At 45.4% G+C, this 17,252-nt stretch overlaps 1 protein-coding gene across 15 annotated transcripts in view; it reads left to right on the forward strand.

The window, feature by feature from the left end:
* The window catches only part of rap1gapa (RAP1 GTPase activating protein a), a 205,717-nt gene that overhangs the window by 63,953 nt on the left and 124,512 nt on the right, over window positions 1–17,252 (forward strand). The window contains exon 1 of one of the 15 annotated variants that reach the window (XM_060938275.1): window positions 15,800–15,862. The exons of the other annotated variants lie outside the window; for them this stretch is intronic. Within the exon in view, the coding sequence (XP_060794258.1) occupies window positions 15,822–15,862 (41 nt within the window). The 5' untranslated portion in view covers window positions 15,800–15,821. Of the gene's footprint in view, window positions 1–15,799; window positions 15,863–17,252 lie in introns of those variants that run through there. 15 annotated transcript variants of the gene reach the window in all.

A 17,252-nucleotide genomic window follows, 5' to 3' on the forward strand; every position in this document is an offset into this window, starting at 1 on the left:
CCATGACCTCCGAAAGCAGAACGACTCGCGTTATAAATAGCAGAGATTGCTCCCGGTTCAGTCTCCTACCTTGAGCGCCTCAGGATGGTCCGAGCGACAAGGACAGTGATGGTCATCCCTCAGTCTCACAGATCCATAGTTACCTTTGTAACTTACGATCTGTTTCGACCTCGCTCTGACCATCACTATGGTCTAAAAAAGGGATGACACATACCAAAAGAGTCACGAGGAACCCAGAATTAATCATTAGAACCTCGCTCGATCACGGACATGAGGGCGGCATCGCCGACCGGAGCTGGGCGAGTTACGTCCACCCTGTAAAATCTAGTAAAAGTGCATGGCGTAGCCCATGAAGCCGCTGCACAGATATCGCCTGCTGCCACACCCCTAAGGGCAGCCCAAGACGTAGCTACATTTCTGGTAGAGTGAGCCCTCATACCTGAAGGGACCGGTATCCCCTGAGCCCTGTAAGTGTGGGAAATAACCTCCACCAGCCAATGAGACAGCCTCTGTTTGGAAAGCAGCAGCCAACGCTTCGCTGCCCCATAACAGACAAAAGTTGAGAGTGTGTTCTCCTCAAGGACTGTGTACGGGCCAGATAAGCCCTCAAGGCCCTGACTGAGCACAAAGTGAGCAACTTGTCCTGCTCTGCCTGCAAGGCAGAGGAAGGCTGGAATTGGGACACCTCCAGAACCTGGTTGATGGACTGCTGATTAAGAACCTTTGGCAGAAAAGCTGGATTTGGCCAAAGCAACATGCCAGTGCCTCCTGCCTGCCACCTTAGACAGTCGTCGCTAATGGAGAGAGCACACAGCTCTCCGACCCGCTTTGCTGAACAGAGTGCCAAGAGAAAAGCAGTCTTAAGGGACAAAGATCGCAAATCTGCGTCTGAAATAGGCTCATACGGACCTTTAGTGAGCGATGTTAAGACTGTGGGCAGATCCCAGCTCGGCACCCACAAGGTGCGACCTGGACACAACCGGCGGGCTCCCTTCAAGAACTGGCCAATCAAAGGATGCCTACTCAGGGGTCTGTTGTCTGCGCCCTGGTGAAAGGCTGAAATGGCCGAAGCATAGACCTTTATTGTACTGACTGCCTTGCCTTGATCCAAATGGGACTGCAAGAAGTGTAAAACATGTGGCACAGGGCAAACTGCTGGCTCAAGACCCATGCCAGCACACCAATCTGAAAAGATCCTCCATCTGAGTGTATAGCAAGCTCTAGTAGATGGAGCCCTGGTGTTATCGAGTGTCTCTTAAACAGACTCGTCTAGCCGCTCAGTGATGGACTCTACAGGGGCCAAACCCATAGATGTAGGGCACCTGGGTTTGGATACCAGATCTGCCTGTGACAGAAGAGCTGCTCTGCATGGTAACTGCCATGGCTGACCCTGCAGCAGCCGGAGCAGGTCCGGGAACCAAGGCCTCGATGGCCACCGTGGAGCAACCAGCAGGACTGAGTGTTGGCCCTCAGCGATCCTCCGGAGGACCTGAGCTATGAGAGGGAGTGGAGGAAACGCATACAACAAGCTTGTTGGCCATTCTTGTGACAGAGCATCCAGGCCCAGATTGCCCCCCTGCCCCATGAAGAAGTACCATTCTGGGCAGTGTGTTGTCTCTGCTGACGCAAAGAGATCCACTTGTGCAACACCGTACCGCATCCAGATTTGGCTGATGACGTCTGTGTTCAGTCTCCATTCTCCCGGGAGCGGCCCCGTCCTGGAGAGAATGTCGGCCGCTCTGTTCTCCACACTCGGGATGTGCACTGCCCTCAGTGAAGAAAGTCGTGGCCATGCCCATGTCAGCAACTCCTCCACCACCTGGAGGCACTGCCGGGACCTCGTGCCCCCTTGGTGATTCACATGATACACTGCCAAGGTGCTGTCTGTTCTCACAAGAACATGTTGGTATTGGAACACCGGCAGGAATCTTTGAAGAGCAAGATGGATGGCCTTTAGTTCGAGGACGTTTATGTGCTCCAACATCCATGGGGGTTGCCACATGCCCCTCACCAACCGTCCTTCCCAGACAGCTCCCCAGCCTGTCAGGGACGCGTCCGTCAAGATGACCTGTCTCCTGTGGGGAAGGCCCCCCAGTGGGACACCTTGGAGCAAGAACTCCCGGTCCCTCCAAGGACGTAGAGCTTGGATGCAAGCCCGAGACACACGCAGCTTCACCTGCCTGTCATCTTTTGGATGGAGATGGAAAGCGTTGAACCAGCACTGCAGGGGGCATGCGCTCAGCTGGCCAAGAGAAATTACTGCTACTGCCGCGGCCATCAAACCCAACAGCTTCTGGACTCTGTGAGCTGTAACAAGACTGCCCAAGCGGAAATACTTCAGCATTTCGGTCAAGCTGTCCACTCTCCATGGAGTGAGAGACGCCGTCATGCCGACTGAGTCAAGGAAGATGCCAAGGAATTCCACCTGTTGGCGGGGTTGCAGGTTGCTCATCTTGTGGTTGACAGTGAAGCCCAAGGATTGGATATAGGCCAGAACTGTGTCTGTGTCGTGCACTACCTCCTCTCGGGAGGGGGCGCAGATGAGCCAATCATCCAGGTAGGGTAGGATTTTCAGACCTCAAGCCTGGAGGGGGGACAGCGCAGCTGACACCACACAAGTAAAAACCCTTGGGGCCAAGGAAAGGCCAAAAGGAAGGACCTGGAACTGGAACACCCTGCCCTGGAAGGCAAAGCACAGGAAGGGCCTGTGTTCTGGGTAGATTGGGACGTGGACATACGCGTCCTTTAGGTTCAGAGATGTGAACCACTCCCACTGCCAGATGGACTGCATCACCACTCTTGTGTGGACCATCTTGAAAGGCAGCACCTTGAGATATCGGTTCAAGGGCCTGAGGTCGAGAACAGGCCGATGACCGCCGTCTTTTTTGGGAACAATAAAATACTTGGAGTAGAACCCAGTGAGCTGTGTGCTGGGCGGTACTTCTGAGATGGCCCCTTTTAGAAGTAACTCTTGAACCTCCTTGATGAGTACAGACATCAAAGCCGGGTCTTTTATGGATGTTACCCTGACCCCTGAAAACGTAGGGGGTCACCGTCAAAATTGCAATCAGTAGCCTTGAGCCACCGTAGCCATGACCCAAGGGTCTGGCGCAATCTCCTCCCAGGAGGTCCGTGACAGCTGGGAAGGACAATCGACAGGTGACCCAAGACTCCTATGCAGGACTGCCGCCGCGGCCTGCACCCCTGCCTGTGCCCCGCTGCAGTCCTCTTCTTCCCCTGGGTCAGGGATTTGGGGCTGTACTTTGGACGGGTGCACAAAATCGCCAGTCCCGTGGGGCCACCGGGTCGTTGCCCACTGGCAGAGGCTGGGTGGGCTGCTGCAGCCTATACCTACCCATAGGCGCCTGGCTGGCAGTCGAAGCTGACTTACGGCACACATGCTGGACAGCTTCCCTAGATGCTGCAGTGCACTCAGCATGATCAATCACCTCCTGGGATCCTGGGTGAAAGACGTGCCCAGGTGCCATGGGGAGGCTCAGCAGCTCCTGCTTGATGGCTTCCAGCAGGGAGGTTTGCACCAGCCAAACCTGTCCGTGGCACAGCACCGCAGAGGCCATAGCATCCCCCATGTCTTGTGTCAGCTGGGAGTGGGAAGAAAGAGCTGCGTCCACCAGGGCCCTGGCGTCCTGATCATCTGGGCTCAGTGTCTTCCGTAAAGCCACCAGGGTGATGGCTAGAGCATTACCCATTTGGGCTGCTCGTGCCGATGCATTAAAAGAGTGAGTTGCCAGGCGGTCCGTCTTGGCGTACTCCTTACGAGGGCAACGTGGATTGGGGATACACGGGCAAGGCCCAGGGACGTCAATGTGGCCATTGATGGCTCAACTGGTGGCATGTCCCCCAGTCCAAGTCAAGTCAAGTTTATTTGTATAGTGCTTTTAACAATAAACATTGTCGCAAAGCAGCTTTACAGAATTTGAACGACTTAAAACATGAGCTAATTTTATCCCTAATCTATCCCAATGAGCAAGCCTGTGGCAACGGTGGCAAGGAAAAACTCCCTCAGATGACATGAGGAAGAAACCTCGAGAGGAACCAGACTCAAAAGGGAACCCATCCTCATTTGGGCAACAACAGACAGCATGACTATAATGTTAACAGTTTTAACATGAAGTCAGTTTCGTTGATGTTGTAACTCTTCATTGATGGAAACTTGAGTGCAAAACTGTTCATGACAACTGCAGTCCTAAAGTTAGCAAGTCAACTGTAGTCCTCAGCCATAAAAGCATTACTGTAAGAGTCCAGAGCGTCCTCCAGGTGTGACTTTCAACTGTCCCCATGGGGCCATCCTCCACAGGAGCGACGCGACGAGACTCCAACCAGACACAAGGCACCAGGATGGACCAAGCAGGTCCGAGTAGCAGCATCTTGATCCCAGGACCGACATGTAACTCAGAGGGACAGATTTGGGGGGGGGGGGGGGGGGGAGAAAACACAGGTTGTTAGGTATGCCCAATGTCACCAGAATAAGTGTAGGCAACAGGTGTCAATGTCCAAAAATAACACAAGTATTAAGTCTGTGTGGTAGGCTCGCAGAGACGAGAATCCTGACATTAGGCATAATACACAACAATGGCATGTTAATATGGTTAAAAAATATCATGACCTGCTCTGGCTGGATGCTTGATTGGGTGATGGGTGCACACTCCTCAGCAATGAGACAGTTGGAATTGTAGATCAGAGTGAGTGCAAGCAGATGCAGATGGGACCCTTAGGGCTGGCCAAGACAATTCAGTTACATTTCACTGGGTCTGGGACATGCGACAGAATGTCTAACGGCTGATTCCCTGCAGGCTACGAGAGCCAGTTGAGGTCTCCACCCTCTCCACCAAAAGATTTCCTGTTGACTCCATGTAACTCAGAGGGACAGATTCGGGGGGAAGAGGGGGGGGAGAGAGAGAGAGAGAGAGAGAGGGAGAGAAAACACAGGTTGTTAGGCATGCCGAATGTCACCTGAAAAAGTAGGAACAGTATACATATTGTACTGAGTACAAGCAGGGACTCCGGCAACTAACTATGACAGCATAACTAAAAGGGGAGTAAGGTAACACAGGCATGAGGGAGCCCCAGGACATAAAGCAGCCAGCCACTACACCGTCAACAAACTCGAGTGAGCAAGCGAGTGGGGACTGACAGCATCCATACATCCCAGTTTACCAAAACACTCTATGTCTGAGGATCCTCTAGATCTACACCTTTACCTCATAAACACCATTAACAAAAGGCTTGACTAAACAGATATGTTTTCAGCATAGACTTAAACATTGAGACTGTGTCTGATTCCCGAACATTACTTGGAAGGCTGTTCCATAACTGTGGGGCTTTGTAAGAAAAGGCTCTGCCCCCTGATGTAGCCTTCACTATACGAGGTACCAGCAGATAGCCTGCACCTTTTGATCTAAGTAGGCGTGGCGGGTCATAGAGGAGCAGAAGTTCACTCAGGTACTGTGGTGCGAGACCATTTAGTGCCTTAAAGGTCAATAGTAGTATTTTATAATCAGTACAAAATTTGATTGGGAGCCAATGCAGTGTGGATAAGACAGGCGTGATGTGGTCATATTTTCTAGTTCTAGTAAGGACTCTTGCTGCTGCATTTTGAACTAACTGGAGCTTGTTTATGCACTTATTGGAACATCCAGACAGTAAGGCATTACAATAATCCAACCTGGAGGTAACGAAAGCATGAACTAGTTTTTCCGCGTCATGTAGTGACATTAAATTTCTTATCTTAGTAAAATTTCTGAGATGAAAGAAAGCCGGGTAATGTTATCAATGTGAGTTTCGAATGAAAGACTGGGGTCAATAATCACCCCAAGGTCTTTTACTGCTGCACGTGAAGAAACAGAAAGGCCATCCAGAATTACTGTATAATCAGAAAACTTACTTCTAGCTGTATGTGGTCCTAGTACAAGTACTTCAGTCTTGTCAGAGTTAAGCAGAAGGAAATTAATAAGCATCCAGTGTCTAAAGTCCTTAACACATTCCTCAATTCTATTAAGCTGGTGTCTCTCATCAGGTTTTACAGAAACATACAACTGTGTGTCATCAGCATAACAGTGGAAACTAATACAATGTTTACGAATAATATCACCCAGAGGTAACATATATACAGAAAAAAGCAGTGGACCCAAGAGAGAACCTTGTGGAACACCAAACTTTACCTCAGTACGTCTAGAAATATCACCATTTATATCAACATACTGATAACGATCAGTTAAATAAGAGCTGAGCCAAGAGAGGGCCATTCCCTTAACTCCCACAACATTTTCTAGTCTATCCAGAAGAATGGAATGATCAATGGTATCAAGTGCTGCACTAAGGTCAAGCAACACAAGTAGCGAGACACAGCCCTGATCAGACGCTAACAGTAGGTCGTTTACTACTTTAACCAAAGCTGTCTCTGTGCTATGATTAGGTCTAAATCCTGACTGATACATTTCATGGATGTTATTCTTATGTAAATATGAGCATAACTGCTGTGCCACAGCTTTTTCAAGGATCTTGGAGATAAAGGGGAAGTTTGATATTGGCCTATAATTGGACAGCTGACAGGGATCAAGGTCAGGTTTTTTAATAAGGGGTTTGATAACTGCTAGGTTAAAGGATTTGGGTACATAGCCAATCGTGAGAGAAGAATTTATTATTTTTAGAAGCGGTTCAATTACTTCAGGTATTATCTGTTTGAATAGACGTGTAGGTAAGGGATCTAGTACGCAAGTTGAGGCTTTTTATGCCGAGATTAATGAAAGTAATTCAGTTTCTTTAAGGGGAGTAAAACATTCTAATTGATGATCTGATACAGTTATATGGTCTCAATCCAGTCCAGTCTCAATCGGGTAACCAGCTGTTGCCAGCTGGCAGCAGCATGCATGAAACCGGGGGCGTTGCGACGACTTACCCCATGTTGACTTGAGCATTGCTGCATAATCATCTGCCACAGGTATAGGAGGTGGTGGGGTAGCGCGAGAGACGCCCTCCCAAACTCCTCACAAAGGAGCCGGGGCAGGTGCAGGCGCCTGAAGGCCCAGGACCTTGGCAGCGCTCAGCACCCGTGACACCAGGGAGCTGACAGGGGCCTCTTCCGTCCCCGTGGAGCTGTCAGCCAGCTCTGCAGAGCCAGAATGCAGGTCTCCCCCAAGGCCGTCCCTACCTGTTGTGTTGTCCGTTGCTGTGTGGGGAGTGTAGAGGGATAGCACATCCACATCACCCCACCCATCCTCCTCACCATAGCTCTCAGGCCTGGATGAGAGGGTACCCCCCTGGCCCAGGGGCAGGGAAGTAGATGACGAGCCCTGGTGACCTTCCAGCCTGTCCATCCTCTGTGACAGAGCCTGGAGAACCGAGAGGATCTGGAGCAACTCCGCGTTACCACTCTCCGTCACCGTAGCTGAGGCAGGGCACTTAGCAGGTCTGGGTGCCTCTCTTTGGGCAGGCCTGTGGGGGGACTCCCGCTGCCGGTCACGTGAATGCTTGCATTTGTGCTTATGCCCATGTTTACTGGAGAGGGACGGCTGGTCGGGGGAGCGTCGCCTCTCTCTCCGGCTCTCACGCACATGGCCGCCCACCTGGCTGGCCCGGCGCTGTCTTTCCCCCCTGGAGAGGTCGCAGGCCGCGCTGCAGGGGTTGTCCACGTCCTCCAGCATGTGGGCAGCTCCAAGGCACATTGGACACTCCCTGTGCCCATCTCTGGAACTCATTGAGGCCCTGCAAATCCTGCAGTAGTGGGAAGCCATCATAGCCACACAGAGGCCTAGGTGGTCTGAAGTCTGGAGTCCTCCTCGAGTAGTCCATCAAGGTATTATGGTGGCCCGCACCAGCGTGCGAACACACTTAGCGGGCACACACTAGCCTCACCGGCTGTGAACAGTGGTATAGGGTATGCCACAGGATCACGATGGTGGCCCACACCAACGCACGAATGCACTTAGCTGGCACACACTAGCCCCACCAGCTGCGAACAGGGGTATAGGGCATGGCAGAGGAGGGTGTCGCAGAGGAGCACTGTCGCAGTCTGCACCTGAATGCACCTGATGGAAATAGGAAAAGTACAGCCCACAGTATTATGATGGCCCGCACCAGCGCACGAATGCACTTAGCGGGCGCACACTAGCCCCACCGGCTGTGAACAGCGGTATAGGGTATGCCACAGCATCACGATGGTGGCCCGCACCAGTGCACGAATGCACTTAGCGGGCGCACAGTAGCCCCACCAGCTGCGAACAGGGGTATAGGGTGTGGCAGAGGAGGGCGTCGCAGAGGAGCACTGTTGCGGCCTGCACCTGAATGCACCTGATGGAAGCAGGAAAAACACAGCACACAGTATTATGATGGCCCGCACCAGTGCACAAATGCACTTAGCAGGCGCACACTAGCCCCACCAGCTGCAGACAGGGGTATAGGGTGTGGCACGGGAACACTGCCGATGCCTGCACAGCATGCAAATGCACCTAGCAGGCTACACAAGTGAAGAACAACAAAAAAAAAGGCACCACACAATAGCAAGAGTATATTACAAATCCAAACAATTCAATGCATTATGATAACAATTCAAACAAGTACGTATAGCGCTAGGTGGCCTGTAACAGCAGTCTGACAGGCTCACACAATTTCCGGCTGCGACAACAGCAGTAAAAAACACAGAACATAGGTATTACGGCGGCCCACACCAGTGCGAGAACGCACTTAGTGGGCTTGCACTAAGCCCATGGCTGCCAACAGCAGTATAGGCACACAGTGGTAACAAACTCAGATTACCCGTAAATCTAGAACATATAACGTCAAACAAAAAGGATACCTGAAAAAACAAGGATACCTGAAAAAACAAGCTTACAGCCTACCAGCAAATTAAGCTAAGCACGTAGCTCAGAAATACACAAACCACAACAATCCTCAGGGACACAAGGCACCCGTACCACTCAGGTAACAAATTAGTGGGATGTGAAGCAAAGAAATCAGGATTTCTTACCTTACGGGTCTTTTACTTACGGTCTCATACGAGGCGATCAAGGTGAGAGACTGAACCGGGAGCAATCTCTGTTATTTATAACGCGAGTCGTTCTGCTTCCGGAGGTCATGGACATGACTTTGTTGACATATGGTCTCGGTGATAGGCAGAACGAAGGTGATCATTCCTTTTTTAGACCGTAGTGACGGTCAGAGCGAGGTCGAAATAGATCTGTTGTTTCAGCTGGCCATTAGGGGAGGCAATAGAGTCTAAATGACTAAAGAAATACAGCTCTTATTACTTCTTGCAATGTATATGTGGAAATCTGACTTGGGTAAAATTCTGGCAAGGAACTGTTTGATGGTTAGGAGTGTCACTGATTAGGGATGATACTGGCCTACAATATCGTCTTCATCTTTCAGCTGCTCCCGTTAGGGGGATCTGTTCTGCATTTTTGATTTGGTATAGGTTTTACACTAGATGCCCTTCCTGATGCAACCCTCCCCAATCTATTCAAGCTTGGGTCCAGCACTAAGTATGCACTGGCTTGTGCAACCTCAGTGGCTGGGTATTTTACCTCATCTTCATGTCTTTGAACTGTAGGGGAAACCCACGCAGACCCTTTGGCCGTGAGGTTCGAGCCCATACCCTCTTGCTGTGAGGCAACAATGCTAACCACTGCACCACCGTGCCACCCCTGGCAGCATGCTCCATGTGGTCCCTATGCCCACCATGTTGTTGACCTACAGTATATGTATTTAAATATTTTGGGGATACCCAATATTTCTTTTGGGGCCAATGATCCTAAATGGACATTAAAATCCAAGTGGAATGAAAAATGTTTACTAGTAGACAAACGCATGATTTTTAAAGCTAAAATGACTGCAACCTGCAGCCTTCATTACTCATAGTTTTGTACTGAGATGAACTTCGGTTTATTAATGACTTGGACAGATGTCCCAAATGCATTATTGAGTTTCAGATAGAGCTGGGATGCCGGAGGTCATGTGTCCTCTAGCAGGAAGACATCTGGCATTTCTCAATATGACTTCTTAGCACAACTAAGAAATAGTTATGTCCAGATTATTTAGGGCATAATGCAAAATTCAGACCACATGTAAAATTCCTACTAAAGTTCACTGAGTGTCACTGATTAGGGATGTTGCAAGCCTACTATATATATATATATATATATATATATATATATATATATATATATATATATATATATTAGTGCTGTCAAAAATGTTGCATTATTAATGCGTTAACTTGACTCAATTTTAATGGCGATAATTTTTGTATCGCGAGATTAACGCTCTGTGACATGATGCCATGCCCCACACAGCCAGAGTCCTCTGCCCTCCCCCGAAGAGCCACGGTGCTCAGCTTAGGTTTCGTTTTCCCATCAGCGGCTCCAGCCCCACTTTGCAGTGGCTGTGACAAGACGTTATGCTCTGCAATAAAAAAAAAAAAAACATTGGTACAACCAGTATTTGAACTATGCCGATATTTTCGGGGAGTCCCTTTTTTTCCCTTGGGGGGGTGCTTGCGCTTGTCTCAGAGCGCGGATCTCCATTGCGCGCTCACTTCGGATATGCAAATGCTTCCCGTTACACACGATTGCTATGTCAATAAACATCATTTTGCCAATATTTTAGAGACCCCCCAACATTTCCCAAATCATGTTTTCAAGGGATCTCATGTCTGTTTCAGGGGATCTCGGATCCCCCGAGTACCCCCGTAGCTCGAACGGTGAGCAAGCCCATTCACTTTTTTATGCTGATAAGAGAATTACAATGGTTTTTCATGTGACAAAAATGTGCGATTAAATTGCGATTAATCGCGAGTTAACTATGACAGTCGCGACATTAATCGCGATTAAATATTTTAATCACTTGACAGCACTAATATATATATATATATATATATATATATATATATATATATATATATACACACACTACCATTCAAAAGTTTGGGGTCACTTTGAAATTTCCTTATTTTTGAAAGAAAAGCACTGTTCTTTTCAATGAAGATCACTTTAAACCAGTGGTTCTCAACCGGGGGGGCGCGCCCCCCTGGTGGGGCGCGGAGGTACTCCAGGGGGGTCGTGAGTAGGCTTCATGTATGGAGGAAAAAAAAAATCTGGGGCTAACAGGCTATAGTAGCTAAGCAGATGCAACACATTTACCCATGTCAAAATGCAGGACATTGGACTATTACATACAAATCAATACTATTATAAAATCTATCATCAATCTATCATAAAATCTTGTGTGTGTGGCCGCATCAGTCGGGGGAACTGTGATATGTTCCCAAGCCTTGCAGACTTTATCAGTAATGCAGGCACTTCCCACGATTTCTCATCTGTCTTTCAAGCAGCGTCAGAGCACCTGTCGGTAATTGAGAAAACAGTTTGCGGCATACTTCACAGAGGATTATCGCTCTTTTGCGTGGGTTCGAGATCCATTTGTGTGTACTGCTGACGAACTTCCAGTTGACATGCAGGAACAGCTTATTGAGCTGAAGAGTGACAGTAGACTTAAGGCAGTCTTCACCTCATGCCCTCTTTCGACATTCTGGGCAGCATTGATGCAGGAGTACCCGCAACTGTGTGACGTAGCCTTGAAACTGCTCATCCCATTCGCATCGACCTACTTGTGTGAGGCAGGATTTTCAAAAATGACTGCGCTCAAAACGAAATATCGCAATCGTGCGCAAATTGAGGATGACTTGAGACTGTGCTTGTCAAACATTTCGCCAAGAATCGAGGATCTTTGTAAGGCAAAGCAGGCTCAGGTCTCGCATTAACGCAAATGCAGATCACAAAGGCACAGTAAAAAGTAAAACCTAAATTCACGCCTGGTCCCAATTCCCAATGATATCAATAGCCAGCTAATGATAAGCCTAATAAAATACCTAATAAAAACACTCATAATAATAATAATAATAATAATAATAATAATGATGCCTATTAATAATAATAGCATAATAATAATAATAATAATAATAATAATAATAATAATAATAATAATATCAACAACCAACAACAGCAATAATAATAATAATAATAATAATAATAATAATAAATAATAATAATAATAATAATAGGCCTAATAATAATAATAATGCCTGAAAGAACATAAGTCTTGTACTACTGCCAACAGCTTAGTAATGATAATAGGCAATAATAATAATAATAATAATAATAATAATAATAATAATGCCCGAAAGCAGATTAGAAATGTGGTGCTACTGCCAATTATAACAATAGCCTAATAATGATAATAGGCCTATGTATTTCTATGGAATGGATAATGCTACTACTGCTGCTACTACTACTACTAATAATAATAATAATAAAAATAATAATAATAATAATAATCTAGCCCAGGGCTATCTATCTATCTATCTATCTATCTATCTATCTATCTATCTATCTATCTGTCAATATAAGGTGCTGTAGGTCGGGTGGCGTCACTGCGGGTGAGTGTGTTGGGGGGGGATGGGGGCGGGGCGAGAAGAGGGGCCCCCAACTGCAATGAACCAGCTTTGGTGGGGCCCAGGTTGCAAAAGGTTGAGAACCCCTGCTTTAAACTAATCAGAAATCCACTCTATACATTGCTAATGTGGTAAATGACTATTCTAGCTGCAAATGTCCGGTTTTTGGTGCAATATCTCCATAGGTGTATAGAGGCCCATTTCCAGCAACTATCACTCCAGTGTTCTAATGGTACAATGTGTTTGCTCATTGCCTCAGAAGGCTAATGGAGGATTAGAAAACCCTTGTACAATCATGTTAGCACAGCTGAAAACAGTTTAGCTCTTTAGAGAAGCTATAAAACTGACCTTCCTTTGAGCAGATTGAGTTTCTGGAGCATCACATTTGTGGGGTCAATTAAATGCTCAAAATGGCCAGAAAAATGTCTTGACTATATTTTTTATTCATTTTACAACTTATGGTGGTAAATAAAAGTGTGACTTTTCATGGAAAACACAAAATTCTCTGGGAGACCCCAAACTTTTGAACGGTAGTGTATATACTGTACAACCCTGATTCCAAAAAAGTTGGGACAAAGTACAAATTGTAAATGAAACGGAATGCAATGATGTAGAAGTTTCAAAATTCCTTATTTTATTCAGAATAGAACATAGATGACATATCAAATGTTTAAACTGAGAAAATGTATCATTTAAAGAGAAAAATTAGGTGATTTTAAATTTCATGACAACAACACATCTCAAAAAAGTTGGGACAAGGTCATGTTTACCATTGTGAGACATCCCCTTTTCTCTTTACAACAGTCTCTAAACGTCTGGGGACTGAGGAGACAAGTTGCTCAAGTTTAGGGATAGGAATGTTAACCCATTCTTGTCTAATGTAGGATTCTAGTTGCTCAACTGTCTTAGGTCTTTTTTGTCGGATTTTCCGTTTTATGACGCGCCAAATGTTTTCTATGGGTGAAAGATCTGGACTGCAGGCTGGCCAGTTCAGTACCAGTTGCAATTTGGTCCTCCAGCTGTTCCTTTTTTGTACCTTTAACTTTTCCAGCCTCTTATTGCCCCTGTCCCAACTTTTTTGAGATGTGTTGCTGTCATGAAATTTCAAATGAGCCAATATTTGGCATGAAATTTCAAAATGTCTCACTTTCGACATTTGATATGTTGTCTATGTTCTCTTGTGAATACAATATCAGTTTTTGAGATTTGTAAATTATCGGATTCCGTTTTTATTTACAATTTGTACTTTGTCCCAACTTTTTTGGAATCGGGGTTGTATATAAAGGTAGACTGCCTTTCAATTTCATAAATCGGTGAAATTTAGTTCCCTCTGAAATTTGGTCATTGTGATATATGTTAATTTCTGTAATATCTAAAAAAATCCAGGCCATTCTGTGGCTGGGAAGTTATTTAATTTGAGGGGACTCCCAAGCAAATAATGGGCATAAAATCGCTCGCTTCATGCAGTCAAGCAAACAGAGGAAGTCTGTGTGCGCATGCGCAGGTTTACTTTCTTCTTCTTTTGGGTTTTACGGCAGCTGGTATCCAAGGTGTTGCATTACTGCCATCTACAGGTTTACCTTGACCATGCACTGACAGTTCCATCATTCTGTCGCTAAACGAACAGCTGATCACACCGAGGTGATCGCTGACCGCCGATATTTATTAGTGTGTTCCTGCATTTCCTTTCCTTCACAACATAACGTCTTTACTTCTCACTTTCATTACTGTAGTCAGTCTTTCACATTTCATTTGCAGACTCACATCCTCCATTTTTCTCTCCTGTTTCAAATTTGTATCCCACAATGGTAGGGAAAGCCTACCACATGATGCATGATGTAGCATCTTGAATTGGGTCATGGTGAAGCAAGAAAAAATAGTGGAGATTTTAAGGCCACATGGTCCTAAATTCATTAATTGTTCTCTTTTTAAAAATCTAATAAAATTGGAAGTCTGTGATTCGAATTCAGTGGCTGTCGGTCCACTAAATAAAAATAATTGGGTGTCGGGGAAAATTCTTTTTATGATCTACTCTTGAAAAATCCGAAAGGCAGTCTACCTTTAAATATCTTTTGGGTTACCAAACCTTTTCAGCAAATGACCCCAAATGGACAATATGAATTTTCTAAGAAGGATAAGAAACTGTTCAAAAGGTCAGGAAGTGTTTTTGAAAGAGTGTATCTCATTTCCCCTTTCTGATCCAGCTTGACCTGATGTGAAGTGGCATTACTCTTATCACCCAGAAGGACTGATCGAAGAGCTCTGGTTTCTCCTCATTATTTACTCTCCTGCTTTAGTAAACACATTCAGCAAATGAAATTTACTGAATTTTTGACTTGATTTCACATGTTCCACTTAGTCAACATCATTTAAGGTTTTTTTTTCTGAACTCCTATGTTAGTGGAGCATATCAGGATTGTGAAAAACTAACATTGCATGTGCATTCGTGTGGCTTGTCACACGAAAGTTTTATTAAAACTCAAGCAGACAGAGCCAAAACATGTGGAAAAAAAAAATTAAATTAAAAAAAAAAAAACAAGGGTCAGATGATTGACAAACAACACAAACCAGGTAAAATACAAAATCTAGGAACCAAAGCAAGATCAAAAATCAGAATATCTGTCACAAACTGTACAGTCTTGGTAAGTCAGGTAAAGGCACACTGAGCATCACTTCACAAAGAGTCTTTGTCTGGAGTCTGCTTGTAAAGGGTGTGAGCATAATTGGAAACAGGTATGTGTAAATAAATTGTCAGGTGACTATGAGCGTGCGTGTGTGTGTGTTGGGAGTTGTCCATGGTGGCCATGTTTTTGTTTGAAGGCTGTGGTGCATTCTGAGAAGTATAGTTCTGCATGGATTCCAGTGAATGCATGACACTTGTTTGAATCCGACTCCCACTAACATTTCAAAATAGTAACACCCAAAATTGGTGCCAAAGTTAGAATGATATTTGTAATATTATTTTAAAATAAATTAATGAAATAAAAGAGGGGATTGTTAGTTTTTGTCACAACCCCATTTGTAAATCAAGTGAACCCATGGCTTGTGAGTTGGTACTATCTTGGTGTGGACCAACGGTGCTGACAAAGACAGGAATATCTGACATTTTTAACCTTGTAGGAACATTTCTGTTGTGTGTGTGAAAATTCCAGAAGATCAGCAGTTTCTGAAATACTCCAACCAGCCATCTGGAACCAACAGCCATGCCACGGTTAAAGTCACAGAGATGACATTTTTCTCCATTCTGATGTTTGATGTGAACATTAACTGAAGTCATCGACCTGCATCTGAAGGATTTTTTTTTTTTTTGCATTACACTGCTGCCACGTGATTGACCAATTGGACAACTGCAGAAATGAGCAGGCGTACAGGTCTTCCTATTAAAGTGGAAGAGAGGTGTGTGTGTGTGTGTGTGTGTGTGTGTGTGTGTGTGTGTGTGTGTGTGTGTGTGTGATATACAGAAGATATTACACGGTTGTGCAAAGATATGAAGTTTATTTTCGAGTGGTGAATATATTTCACGAGTGAGCAGAAATGTGATTATCTTGTGTTGAAAAATATATCACTCGTTCACTTTGCTCACTCGTGAAATATATTCACCACTCGAAGATAAACTTTATATTTTCACGCGACTATATAATGTTCTTTATATTACATAAACACATCCACAAAAAATACGCAAGTTAATCAAAAGAATTTTAATTTTGAACCGGTTCACCATTTTGACAACACGCATCTCATCAGCAAGAAAACATTGGGAGTGACGTCTTCACAGTGAAATATTGGGAAATATGTCACTCAGGTTTGCGATGCATTTTGTGTGAAAATATGAGTTTTTCAATACAAGAAGATAAACTTCATATCTTCAAGCCAATGTGTGATTTTCTTTTTATTATATAGACACATTCACCAAAAGTACCCAAATTTATCAAAAGAATTCACTGATTTCCTCACAAGTGTCATATTGAAAATTATTATACATACAGGGCGGCACGGTGGCGTAGTGGTTAGCGCTGTCGCCTCACAGCAAGAAGGTCCGGGTTCGAGCCCCGTGGCTGGCGAGGGCCTTTCTGTGTGGAGTTTGCATGTTCTCCCTGTGTCCGCGTGGGTTTCCTCCGGGTGCTCCAGTTTCCCCCACAGTCCAAAGACATGCAGGTTAGGTTAACTGGTGACTCTAAATTGACCGTAGGTGTGAATGTGAGTGTGAATGGTTGTCTGTGTCTATGTGTCAGCCCTGTGATGACCTGGCGACTTGTCCAGGGTGTACCCCGCCTTTCGCCTGTAGTCAGCTGGGATAGGCTCCAGCTTGCCTGCGACCCTGTAGAACAGGATAAAGCGGCTAGAGATAATGAAATGAAATGAAAATGAAATTATACATACAGGATGCTTTTTTTATGGAATAAAAACATTTATTTTTTCGCGGTCCGGTTTCCATCAAATCCTGCGTTCTGATTGGCTGGCAAGCGGGTCCGTATCCTACGATACGGACCCCAGTTACAGACCCCAGTTACAGACCCTGGTTACGGATCTCTGGCGACTCGCTTGTTCACAACAACGACAAACATAGTAGCATTTTTTGTCAACATTTATCTTTTTTTATTATAAGATTTATTTATAAGATTATCAAAAATCTTATAAATTTTTCTCAGCATTTCTCAGGAGAATAGCATTAATTTTACAGCATGGATAGCGATAACGACAGTGTTCACAGCGAAAGTGAGTTTTACTACCCTGAGGAAGAAGAAATAAAAGAAAACATTTCAGGAGAAAGCTAAAAACCTGTAAC

Source organism: Neoarius graeffei, chromosome 13, assembly GCF_027579695.1.
Source record: "Neoarius graeffei isolate fNeoGra1 chromosome 13, fNeoGra1.pri, whole genome shotgun sequence".
In the NCBI taxonomy this organism is placed as follows: Eukaryota; Metazoa; Chordata; class Actinopteri; order Siluriformes; family Ariidae; genus Neoarius; species Neoarius graeffei.